This window comes from Lichenostomus cassidix, chromosome 2 (assembly GCF_008360975.1).
Source record: "Lichenostomus cassidix isolate B80296 chromosome 2, HeHo_3.0, whole genome shotgun sequence".
NCBI classification, from domain to species: Eukaryota; Metazoa; Chordata; class Aves; order Passeriformes; family Meliphagidae; genus Lichenostomus; species Lichenostomus cassidix.
Window position 1 is genome coordinate 7707686 of NC_139482.1, and position 13382 is coordinate 7721067.

General features: G+C 39.0%; 1 protein-coding gene across 5 annotated transcripts in view; it reads left to right on the forward strand.

Moving 5' to 3' along the window:
• RBM33 (RNA binding motif protein 33) overlaps positions 1–13382 on the forward strand; it is a 100578-nt gene that overhangs the window by 49092 nt on the left and 38104 nt on the right. For all 5 annotated transcript variants that reach the window (XM_085050267.1, XM_085050268.1, XM_085050271.1 and 2 more), the window contains exons 11-14: positions 7065–7224; positions 8131–8462; positions 8979–9221; positions 10016–10303. In XM_085050267.1, coding sequence (XP_084906393.1) covers positions 7065–7224; positions 8131–8462; positions 8979–9221; positions 10016–10303 — 1023 coding nt within the window. The remainder of the gene's footprint in view (positions 1–7064; positions 7225–8130; positions 8463–8978; positions 9222–10015; positions 10304–13382) is intronic.

Below are 13382 nucleotides of genomic sequence, written 5' to 3' on the forward strand. Positions count from 1 at the left end.
CCAGCACTTTGCTATCTCTGTGTTTTCCCCTCAGAAAATATATTCCAGAAACTTAAAAAAGACTCACATATGGGTAACATAAAACTTGTCTGGACTTTCATGGGCACTCTGAACTTTAAGTTTTGTCCATGATTGGTATGAGTTCAAGGTATAACTTTGATATTACGTGATTTTATCCTAAATCTTTTGGTAAAATCCTGATGCTTGCTAGGTTTTAGTTCACCTTGATGGGCTTACATAGCCATAAGAGGAACAATACTGAATTTTGGAAACTGTATTTTAAAAAATATCCAAGTTAATTTTATAATAAAAAGTTTCCATGAGACATTCCTTTCTGTGTGCTGTGCAAACTAAAAGAAGACACTGTGAAACTTGAAGACCCATGTTTTGTGGAATATATAGATACATATTTCTACTTGCAAATTTTTGAACCATATCCAAGATACATGAGCAGGGTTTCCTACACAAGAGGATGAAAAGTCAGTTCCTTGCGCAGAAGGTATGCAGTTTAGGAAGGCTTTTTGAAAAGTCTAGGGGCTGCTGAAATAAGAGGATTAACATCTTGTGACAGATGGCTATAGTTTTAATTGTCATAGGTCATAGTGGTCATTATTCTTTGCATTTAAACCATATAAGAAGAATTAACTGAGTGGCCCTGCTTAACTGTCAATGGGGTTCTCCTAGCTCTTTGCATTTTAAGTGAGATTAATAAATGAAAACATGTTGTACAGGCAGGGTGTATTTTATTGAAAGATTCATGAAGTTTCAATGACATTGTTAAGGTATTTAATTAGTCTCATGAAAAAAAGTGGAGTGACCCTTTTAGAGAAGCTGATAAATCATATAATAGCTGTTAGATCCTCTTTATTCCTTGCTTTATAAGATTAACTTTGTGCTAAGCAATTTATGCTAAGTTTTCTCTATTATTGGTAACCAAAGTTATCTGTGCTTCATGAATAGATTATGGGAGATAACATCATGTAATTAACAAGAGATGCAGAAAAGTAAAAGTACAATTTGTGTAAGAATTGTATGAGAGAAAATGTTAATTTCTTAACTAGGAAGGATATTTAAAGGGATAAAAGGAAGGCAAAATAGTGCAGTTCTTTGAAAGGATTAAAGTAACCTTATCTCGTGTTCTTTCAGAAGGTGGGATTGCCTGAGTGTGTGAAAGTCATGTTCAATGAGCTATTCACAACTCTAATGAATTGTAGACATAAGTTTGCATTGCCTTTTTTTCCAGAAGTGATTGATAAGATGTAAGTTGTGCCTTAGCTATATTGAATAATTGAAATTAGTAAAAGGCGAAATTGTACAACCTGAAGGTACTCAGAATTATATAAAAATGTCAGTCTGAAGTGCACTAAATTATGGTGTGTGTGGGAGGAAAAGTGGGTAAATTTTTTTGGTAAGAGTAAACTTCACAAAATTAAAGATTTATGGCAAAATACCTGTCAGTAGCACTTCATTGTGCTGTTATCTTCTCCTTTGAAGTATTTCTAAAATGTCTGTGATTACATTCACTTTAAAAATCTACATAGAATCCTATTTCCAATTTAATTTCCTACTAGACCTCAGTTCTTGTATTCTTACCCATCACCTTTTTACTTTGCAAAATAAAATTGCATGAGGATAAATTAAATTACGGAGTTCAGAGCATTCCTTAAAAACAGGAAAAAGTCCAGACCTCTGCTGGGTCTGTGTTATGGACTTGTGGTAGCTGTCATGGTAACCATTTCTGTATGAATGTGAACCAAGCTTGTGGGATCTCACTGGAAAGGCACATAAATATTTTATCCTTTCCCCAGGTGTCAGAGTTGGCCCCAGTGTTGGACTGAGATGTAGAACCTTGGAGCTGTGGTTGATCACATGAATTTGCAATTTTCTTTTGTTAGGTTGCAACCTGTTAGCTTGAAAATTGGTATTTTGGATGCTGAGTAGGGAGGTTTCCCAGAAGATTTAATAATGGTGAAGTAATAGTTAAAATGTTTTTTGCAGGGAGTCTTAGCTGATGTGTGTACTGAATAGCTGGTTGTAATTTGAAACTGTCCGGATAGCAAAACCATGAAAAATGGGAGTAACTACTGTGCATATAAAGATTTATTATGCATCTATGTTACAGTATGCTTATTTTATCAAAAATAGACCATTATGAAACCTGGCTTTTGCACCTGCTCTTCATTAATTTTTGAAGTTAAATAGCTCTGAGTTGTCTTTTCTACCAAATACCAGAGGGCACTTGGGGGTTATTAGCAACAAATACTTGCTGAATGTAGAGTTTAACATTAATGGTAAAATAATCCACTCCTAAAATTATAATTTAACTACTGCACTACTAAGCACAAAAAAAAATTAAAAACCCATCAAAAAACAAGCTCATCCTCAAAAGCTTTAAGCAATGGAGAACTGTTACATTACTTTGTAGTGGTTTTAGGATAATCAGAATTTGGCATAAGTAAAAGTTGAATTTCTATTGAATATTTGTATTTCTAAGTTGTATTTCTATTGAATTGAAAAAAAAAAGGAATGTCATTTGAGAATAATAGACAAACACCTCATAACTTAGACAAATACCCATCATAGTTTACCTATTTTCCTTTTTTAAAAAAGTTCATGTGTCTCTGGAAGTAGTAGCTCTACTTTAACAATAGAGTTTTGATTTCACATGCAGTTTGTGTTATATGAATCAATCATGCAATTGAATTCCTATTGGAATTATCTTGGCAGCTTTTTCAGAACAAAAATCTCAGCAATGTAAGATATGAAGATACAAGCTTCCCCCTCCCTGTGTTACTGTTATTTAGGGCAGAATTTTTTATCTTTAGGAATAGTAGAAACAAAGATGGTTTAGGAAAGGAGTGGGGGTCAGTCTGTCATCACTATAAGAAGGAAAAGAATCAAACTAATTTCTTTTTTCTTTTTCTTTTTTTTTTTTTTTTAGAAGCAAACATTGGTAATTCGTTTTTCAGCAAATAACAAATGTCTTTGCAATTAATTTTGCATGATTGGCCTTTGGTTATCAGCCAAGAAATGTGATCAGTCATAATTTAGTAGTTTTTCAAAATGTCATATACATAAAGTTAAAATCTGCTCAGCAATCAAATAAGTAGGTATTTGTTAGCAAATCTGGAATCTTACTTAAAACGTGGGGAAAAAAAACCCCAGAATTCTGAACTGCTAGGGATGGAAAAAGAGAGGCCAATAAGAAGAGTTCCAAACTTCAGGTATTTCCTTCTTGTGCTTTCTTGGACCGTTCTAAGAGTCATTTTGACCCAAACTTGGGTTGTGGCATGTACTCTATTTGAAATATACTACTAATAAAACGAGAGAAAAAAAATCTCAATGTATCCTAGTGAACATTTTTTTTTTATTTTTTTACATCAGCTTTTGGATAACAGTTGGATACCTGTTAGTTTGTGTTCAATCAGTGCAGGTATTTAGAGGACAGTAAATGTTTTGCTTCTTAAACTGGAGGCACACCTTTGGTACTGAAGATCACAGGGGAGCTTGAAATCAGCATTGCTTATATTTTTAACAGTGAAATGTCTTGCTGATTATTGGTCTGTGTATTTTTTTTGTAAATAAACTATAATATATTTTGTTAAGTGTGACCTTTCTTGGACCTAAAATTACCTTGTATTAGTTCCGAAGCTTACTTCATAAATTATAAAAATTTTATAAAAATAAATTTATCAAAACTTATTTCATAAATGTTTTTTGCTTTATGATGGGAAATACAAAGTTGCTCTCAGTGTGTGTAATAGTAACAGACTGTGGTGGCCTAATCCAGGATGCTGTGATGGTTGGTAGTCTCATTTTGAATCCTTTTGGTTGAAATTTTCCAAATACTTTCATTCCATGACTGAAATGGTAGAAAAATACTGTTGTGCCCAAGTGAGTTCTTAGGAAATGTTTTATTATTGCTCAGTTTCCAAGGAAGAAAATTGAGCTTGGCTGCACTGAGGATGTTTCACTACATAAGAGCTGTGTGAAATTCAACAGGACTTTCCATGCATTTGCAATTCAGGGCTGCCTTAGGAGGAGAGAGATCTGAGCATAATGAGGGTACAGGTTGGCAGGAGAGGCAAAGCTGGTACAAAGAATTGTTTATTTAAAGTACAAATACCAGATCTTTTTCAACCTGTGCCTGCTGCTTCCATGGCAGGAAGAAGAAGGGAAATGGCCTGGTGTTAGTGTATTGGCAAGAAATCAAGGGCTGAGTGGGGCAAATAGGAGCTCCTCACCAGCTGCCATAACACAAGCCCACCAGCTTGGAGTCTGGAAGCTGGGAAGCTGCAACTATGCTGGCATTGATGGGGATGAGAGAATGTCTCTGTCTCTGAAGAGTGAGCAGGACCAGAAGAACAATAAGGCAAATTGGGCAAGGAATTCATATTGGGGAAGATGCTTGAGACTGGGTAACAAATGCGGCCATAGAAGCAGAGATTCCTGCTTATTTTGTAGCTTAAGCCTGTTATCTTTTAGCCTAGCACTAAAACTGAATTTTAGGAGTGAGGGGAGAGACTGATAAGAAATCTGTTACCTCGACCAGGGCAGAGTCCATGGAGTTTGGAAGAAGCAGGTAGAGGAGACTATGATCACTGCAGTGCCATTTGGTGCTTGGAACCAAGCCCAGACAGATCACTGCTGCTGCCAGTTCTTCAGCTCGGGTGGCAGATATGTGACACTTAAGATTTATTAGCTCAGGTTTCAGTAAGTTTCCACGTAATTTGTTTCTCACTGGCTATTTTACAAATGACTAAGATATGTGTAGGCGTATATCTAGGGAAAAATATGAGGAATTTGAGAGCTTCCAAGTCAAGCTCTCTGAAAATGGGAAAAGAAGTTTTCTGTCAAGACAGTGTTCTGTCCCGAGATGTAAGATGCGCATGTGACTGTGCTGTAAATCAGATGTGAGATAAAAACCATCTTGTGTGCAACTGCCCTGTTGAACTGGGTTCTCCCATGCTCCTGTTGCAATGACCTTATGCATTATCCAATGATAAACTAGTAGCTAAATAGCTAAAAATGAGTTGGTTTGCTGGGTCTCTCCTTCAAAAATGTGCAGCATGTGGAAGGGCTGTGTATTCCCTGGGATTGCTGTAAGAGCAATACTTTGAGAAATAGGCTTTTATCACCAAGGCTTCCCAGATGAGAGAATGCATTTAACCTTAGTCCAAAAGTACCTCTGGCAGCTCCTATGTGCAGTGATGCTAGAGGTGTGTTTTGGGAGTGAAGGGTCAGCATCCTCAAGGTTTGTGTTCAGTTCCTCTTTTGGCAGGCAGCCAGCGCTGTCCTGCTCAACACAAGGGAAGGGCAATGCAGTTGAGCATCCTTGTTCAGCTAAACCTGAAACAGTTTTTATGGAACAAATAAATGTCACTTTTTTCCGTCCCAAACAGCTCCCTCTTGCTCCAGCTGCTGTTGTTCGCAGACAGCCTGTGAAACTGAAAGGCAGTCAGTTCTAAGGTGGCAGGAATATAGTGTGTTGTAACTGTTCACTTGCAGAAGTGTAGCAGCTCCTCCTACAAACAGTGTGTACGTTATGAGGACTGTCATGCTTGAGTGTAATATAATGTCTTTTCACTAAATGAAATACCCACAGGAGACTGGCTGACTGGAAGCACTGGCAAGGGGATATAGACCCTTTAATCTCTTCCAATGATAATGTATTTACAGTTGATGGCTGTATAATGACATAAAATAAGTAGTCACAGTCTTGCTCCCAAATAAGAAGTCTTAGTGTCTCACATATCCCCATTTAGGTGTTTTCAGGAAGGCCACAGATTTAATAATGGATCTGATCCTCAGTGCCTCTCATCTACTTATTTGGGCCTTGCCAATCCCAGTTGTATTGTGCTGGTAGAAGGCTGTAAAGCAGCTTTGTCTTGTGCTACTTTGACAGTGAGTAGACTCCAGTTTTCAGGGCCATTTTTGCTGTGTGAGAAATTCTTATTCTAAAATTCCAGTCTTCATGCAATCTGAATAGGATAGAGTGAGACTGCATATCCTTGGTGGAGGCAGCTCAATAGATAAAAGATAAGCTACTGCAACTTAGTTGTTTGGCCATTTCCTGGTGGCCATACTTCAGTCTAGCAGGGAGTTTTTGGTCTGAAATCTGTTTTGAAAAGCTTGTCTTCAGCAATGGCAAGTTTCAAGGTGAGCATGACATGTAGACAGAATAGATTCCACCACAGATTTCAGAGTAGTTATAAAGAGGAAAATAAAGATGTTTACAGATTATTTTCATTACCTACTTGCTTTACTCATATAATAAGGAAATACTTGAGAATATGATTTATGTGAAACAATGCTTATTCTGTATATCAGAGGTTGCCAATGTGTTTCTTCAACTTTTGATAGAAAAAAATTACAGTGTGAATTACTCCAATGTGTCTTCTGCAGAGTTCTCTTTTGAATCAACATCTTACTTCCTGCAATAAGCAAAGGCTCACTTTAGATTAAAAAAAAAAATAAAAGTCTGGTGCCTTACTGGAGGAAGGAAAATTTTGTACTCTTTCTTATAATGCTTCAGATGCTGAACTGTGAATAGACAGAAATGTTACTCTCCTCTTAATTCTTTTAGAGACATGATTTCTTAAATTTTCTGGATGCCATAAATTGTCCTTCCCCCCCCCCTTTTTTTTTTTTTTTAAGTTAAGCTGCTCAGTGCTGCAGCTTACATTGTGCTAAATTGATGATGAAGAATAGTGTGGTGTAAGAAGATAAATGTCAGGAATGTCTTCTAAAGTAGACGTTCAGATTTTTTTGGATTAATGGGAAAGAAGGTCAATAATTTCATGGATTTCAATAAGCTTGAGAAGAAATGGCATTCCTGTGGTGCCAGTGATTATTAAAACATTGTGAATTCATTTCAAGATACTGTACTCAGGTTTAATATTTCTTCTATTGTGAAGGAATGACTCAGTAAGGGCTGTCAGTTTGTACAGGTGATAGGAGATAATTCATACAGCAACTGTATTTTTAAGAGAAAAAAAGTTATAGCAGACAATACATAAATTTCTGTATGGTAACCCTAATTTTAATTCTGCCTTATTAAATAGGGCCCTCCAGACTTCCAGCAGCATACGCCTGGACCAGTTCCTACCAACTTCTCCCAAGCCCCAAGGCTGCCAATCCAGGACCAGTGGAGAGGGCCACCCCCACCACCTCCACCACTCCCTCCTCCACCTCCTCAGGACAGAGATCCTTTCTTCTTAGCAGGTAAGCATTTTCAATCTCATTAACAAATAAAACCCACCTTTTGTAAAGTGACTCTGCAGTGTGAGTGCATATCCCCACGAAGTGTTCAGAAGAACCTGAAGGCTGGAAGATCCCATCTGATGTAGCCAGGCTGGTACATGCCAAAAATTCTGTCTGTCTCATATATTTTTCCTTTTTTTGATGTGGATTTTTACTTTTTTTTTTCCTATGTGTTTACCTGTAACTGTTATGAATCTGTGTATTTATATAGACCCAAAAATAATTAATATCTGATTGTTGTAAGGGAGCTGTTGCACTTTGTGGTATTTAGAATAATGTATACTCTCCATACACTTAGGTTTCTACTTTTAGACTCTAAACCGCCTGGACTGTGTGTGTAGTGTACGAAATCTGTTAAGGTTAGATAAAATAATACAGCCTACCAAACAAAAGAGAGGGTATGTGTATGTTTATGAATACAGCATATATACGTAATGTGTATTATATTTTACAATATGTAACGTGTATATAATATTTTACAAATATTTTACACATATACAATATGTAAAAATATGCTAAATACCAGGTCAGCAAATGATACCAGTGTTTTATGAGTTCTTCTGTGGTTTAAACTATAATCGCTGGAATCCTTCATTGATTTTATTAAAGTAGAATTTCCAAAAGGTATTGCTGATTCCAGCAAAGTACCAGTTGTGCTGGTATTTCAAGGATCAATTCCTTTTATACACAAGTGGCAGGAACAAGAGAAACATAACCTTGAGGGTAGCTCACATAATTAAAACATCCCATACAGTCTTGCACTCTGCAAATTCCAGGTTACTTTCCAAAACAGAATAGAGCTTTGTTTCCAAAATGTGTTTGCATCCCAGGGAGGTTGTCATGTAATCAGCTCTCTGATTCCCGCAGATCCGAGGTTCCCAGGTCACCCCTTGTTCGAGCAGCGCAGTCCCCCACCGCCGCCACCTCCGCCGCTCCTCAACAGCGCCCACCCGGTTCCTACGCAGAGCCCCATGCCCTTCAGCCAGCCCGGGCCCGCCTTCAACCAGCAGGGCCAGCAGCCCGTGTACCCCCGGGACCGGCCGGTGCGGCCCAGCATGCAGCCGCAGGGCCCGGTGGGCATCCTGCACTTCAACCAGCCGGGCTCGGCCACCCCGCGGCCCTTCATCCCCCCGCGGCAGCAGTTCCTGCAGGCGCCGGGACAGCCCTTCCTGTCCCCGCACACGCAGCCCAGCATGCAGGTACGGCAGCGGGGAGTGACGGGGAGCTCCGAGGGGATAGATGCTCCTGGTACTGCTGTGCCTGGAGAGCGACGGCTCTCCTCTCTGCCTCGGTGTCGCGGTGTCCCTACGTCGGTCCCGTGTGTCGCGGTGTCGCGGTCTCTCCGGTCCCGCATCCCGGGGCAGCGCGGGGCGGCAGCGCCCTCTGCCGGCAGCAGCAGGGCCGTGGGGCTGCGGCACCGCTGGCCGCCGGGCAGCGCTTTTAGGATGTGCAGAGTGCCAGGATAAATGTCTTTAGAAAACCGTGTAGAGGACGGGAACCCCTGAATTTATCCTTTTTCTTAATTCAGCAGTTGCCTTACACAAGTTCAAATGTAGAATGACCTTACGCTGCTTCTGTTAGTCTGTTTTTCACTCTGTATGATTTTGGTTTAACCTGGTTCATAGCTGCTTACAGTTCTAAGGACTCAGGAGGCTGGAGCTACTTTTCAGGAGTTCATTACCTTGAAACTAAAATAATTTTTTCTTCACGTGAAGGGTCCCATGCATCCTCCATTACAGCCTCAGCCACAACCTCAGCCTCAGCAGCACCATCACCAGCAGCAGCAACATCATCACCAGCAGCAGCAGCAACACCATCATCATCTCCAAGGGCCTCCACAGCCCTTGATGCCCATGAACCAGCCACAGTTCAGGCCTCACATGCAAGCCACACAGCAGCAGCCAAATAACAACAGGATGCAGTGTCAGCCACGACAGGGTCCAATGAAGCCAAGGCATGTAAGTACCACATATGTCAGTGTCCTGCGTGAGTAGCAGCAGTGTAAGCACAGGTTTCAAAACTCACCAGCATCATTTTTTAGTCCTATTTATTCCCTTCCTGCTCTTTCCCCTACTTTCACCATCTCTTCCTCGTTTTCTGCCTTGATAATTTCATAACCTACACTGGAAATACCACATGTATCTTTCTTTTCTCCTCCAGTCTTCAGTGTTCTTTTTGATTTGGGTCCAATAGGAGATGTTGCAGTTGCCCAAGAACTAGCAATGAAAGGGTTGCGAAAGGCAGGTTTGCTTATTAAGACTTTTCAACTGCTGGTAGTCTGTGATTGTGTGGGAGCCCAGTTCTCTGACACTCTTTCAATTTGAAGGCCTCTCTGTATCACTGTTAATCAGTTTTCTGGTTCAGTTAGTGCCTCTCTTGTCTTGTGAGTTTCCTTCCATGCAGCATATTCTGCTGTTTGGTATGTTGGGTAGCACAACAGTCTGTAGCAGTGCTCAAGACAATATAGCTATAGTTGAGCATAATTGCTTTGATTAGGAATGTAAATGACACAGTCAAGCTAATTTCTGAGAATGACATTAAACAAGTGAGATTAAGTTTTGGTTTTAATTAGAAAAAAGAGGTTATTAAAATGTTCTCATTTCTGGGGTTTTTGTCTGACATTAAAAATACTGTGCCTCTTCATAAAGCTTGTTTTCCTAAACTTAAACTAAATCAGGAAAATGTGAAACCAAAACCACCTCAGCCTCGTTTATGATGGATGTCAGCAATTTTTTTCCTTTCTTCTTTCCAGAATACCCCATCACAGAACATTGTCAAGCGTTCGAATCAGCAGCTCCAGTCAACAGCTCCCAGGAACAGCAACTTGCGCGAGTTGCCGATAGCCCCATCCCACGCCATGGAGATGAGCAACAACAGGAGAAACTCCACCCCAGCTGCTCAGGTCAAATCCATCACCAGCACAGTGTCTGCCACCAAGTCTGTCACTGGTGGTGGGAACTCCCAGGGAAGGCCTGAGATGAAAGCTAAAGCAGTCACACCAGTGGGCCAGGCAAAGGCAGAAGGAAAATCTGAACCTGAGGTAAGGGATTTTTTTTTTTTTGATTGTTCATAAACCAAAGACCAAACTTCAAGAAACAAAGATCCCACCTTTTAAAAACTTTTCTAGTCTGATTTATGAACTGAAAGCACACTTAATGTATCATCCACCAAATATTTTTTGGTGCCACTAGAGGCCTCTCTTCTGAATTGCACTTTTCTGTTTAATTGCAATAGCAGAAACAGTCTCCATTGACATAAAAGGTCTGGAAGGTTGGTGAGGCTGTGGTGAATCTGTTTTGCAGGAGGAGTAGTCATTTCTACTTGGAAAAAGCAGAATTTGAGTCAAGGTGATCAATGATGTAAGCCTCCTCATTTTGGCCATTTTTGTCTTAGAGAATTATAATTTATTTTATTTTCAGGTGGTCATATTCTTCTAAGTCTGAAAGTCTCAGTCATTTTGCATGATGCTGTGTGGCTCAAAGGAAAAAAAAAGTTATTTGGAGAGCTGTCTTCCTCATGCTGTTTTCCTTTAAGCTGTTCAGTCTCTACTTGGGCCTTGAGCATTCATGCAAGACATCATAGCTGTTCTGTCCTTGGAGGAGCTTGTTCCTGAAAAAGAAAATCTTTTATGGAACTTTTTTGTGTGAAGGAAAATAGGAGATGCTTTTAAGTTTTCCATTTTGTAGAAAAAGATGCTATTTGCTCTGCACAATTGAGAAAATGAGATGCTACTGTTTTCAGCTCCACTGGATTGTGTTGTGTGAACACATGACCATTTCCCTGCACAGATCTCCTGGAAGCTAGAGGAGGCTCTGTGTGTTAGTTTGAGAGAGTGCCTTGGATGGAACTGATGGTGCTCTTAATCCTGAGCATGATGGCTAAATGCACCCTGTGTGCTTTGTCAGGCTATTCTGTGCAGAACTGTAAATCTTTATAGTTGCAGTTAACCATGAATCTTGTCTCAAGGACCAGGTTTTCTTCAACAACTTTTGAAAGCTTTAATTGTGATAATGCTGTCTTGCTTTTAAGCTGCTCGTGATTAGCTTTTCATCTTGTTCTTGAATTAGGGATGGTTGTAACTAATTTTCACAAAAGAGGCACAAAAGAAGTCCAAAGCTATCAGTGTTTGATGTCCTGTGCACTTGCTTTTCAATGGAAATGGGAAAAAATCCTTTTTTAGCTTTTAATTTTCACCTTTTTTAAAAAAATTATTTAAATAATCTCCCCTCAATTCAGTCTCTTGGAATAATCTCAGTCACAGAAAATGCAGTGCCTCATAGAGAAGCCTCTCTCTTTCAGGCCATTAGTGAGGTAAGTCTTGAAAAATCAGCCACAGGCCTCCCCATCTAAAACATCTTGAAGTTATTGCATAGCATAGTCATATGAAAATTAAGGCATTAGTACCAAAATATCTCTAGCAGTATTTAGAAAAGGATAACAATATTTTAATTAAATTAACTTGAAAACTAAATAAACAAAAAAACCCAAAGCACTCATTTTGTTTGCTCCATTTTACATTTTAAACATACTCTAAGCTGTGGTTATCAAACCAACTAATCTTACTTGTGTGAATTCTTGATGTTATACAGATAAAGCCTTCTTTTTATTTCTCTGTCAAAACTGTCATTGAAAACAATTTGCTACCTGTTTTATGCAAGTATCTCTCCTTAGGCAGATTGTAATGTTTTCCTGGGTGTTTTTGTGTGTTTTTCTTGTAATTATACCGACTTCATCCAGTTCTCTCTTTCAGTGATGATGAGAAAGAGTTAAGTTCTGTCACCTTTTCTAGCTGTATGGCACATAACTGAATTGGGCAGGTTATTTTGCAAGTGTCTTCAACTGGAAAATTAAGACTTTTCTTTGCATCTTTCTTCTAAAGAGTCAGTGGCTGTATTTATGAGTAGCCTATCATTCAGGAAGCACCAAAAAGAAAATAGCAATATTGGCTGTTAGAGGTTTTGCTCACCCTAAATATAGATATTTGAAAGGTTTGCTGTGTGACTAGAAGATTAAAAACTGTATACTGATGGAATGCATGTGTTCCTATTCCTGGGAGGCTACAAAATACTGACCCTAAATGCCTGTTCAGAATAGCTCTTACTCCCCAGGATATGAATTTGTATATCCTCAGTCTGAAACATCATTTTGTCATTGAAATAGGAAAGTCTGGATTATGTGGGCCTAATTCTGCTCCTGTTGAAGTCAGCTTAGGATAGGAGGAATTAAGGCAGTATTAAGCATTTTTGAGTTTAGAAAGGAGGGAGAATGGAGAAAGGTGATGTGTCTTTAGGAGAAATGGATATTAGAGCTCAGAACAGGATGGAAATTAGTAGAGCACTGCATAAGCATAGGTGTACTGATGTTAGTACTTATATTGGGGGTTAATGTCCTTGATGTACTGAAATAAAACCTTCAGTATTCCATTCTTCCAAATCCAGGAAGTTGTGAAATTAAGTTATTGGATTTTATGTTGCAAGACTTGCAATATGGAAAAGAGTTGCTGAATTAAATTACTAGATCAAATGTATCTGAATATTTTAATCTTTTTTGGAAATGAACTACCTAAAGAATTGAAAATGTCTAAATTTGAATTTTCTCCAGTTTAAATAACTTGTCTTCCAAAATTTTGTAAAGGTGCCTCCTGTCTTGTGCTTAGAAGAGTCTTATCACAGTTTTTGTTTCCAGTTGGAAGTTGGCAAGAGAGCAGTGTGCTTCTTGGAGTAACTTGTAACCTTGTTCTTCACTCTCTATCTCTGTGTTTGTCCAAGGTGTACAGCGCAAGTCTGAAGATTGCATGCTTTGTAGGGTGTCTGAAACCTTCTTTGGGTTCAGGAGCTGATGGTATCAGCAATGAGGAATGTACAATGTGTATATGTAGGTACATATACATACACAGTTTCTTTATTTAAGAGATTTTGTGGGTTTGAACACAAGCAGCCAAATGATGCAGTTTGGATCTGACCCTACCTTTTGCAAAGACTTGGCATGAATTTTGGACAAATTTTTCTAGCTTCTTATGTTTTTGATGCTACAGCTTAAAAAAAAAAAGACAAGCCTGCTGAATAGATTCTTGCTTATGCCACAGATCAAACCATTTTGGTTGCTCTGTTCTTGCACCG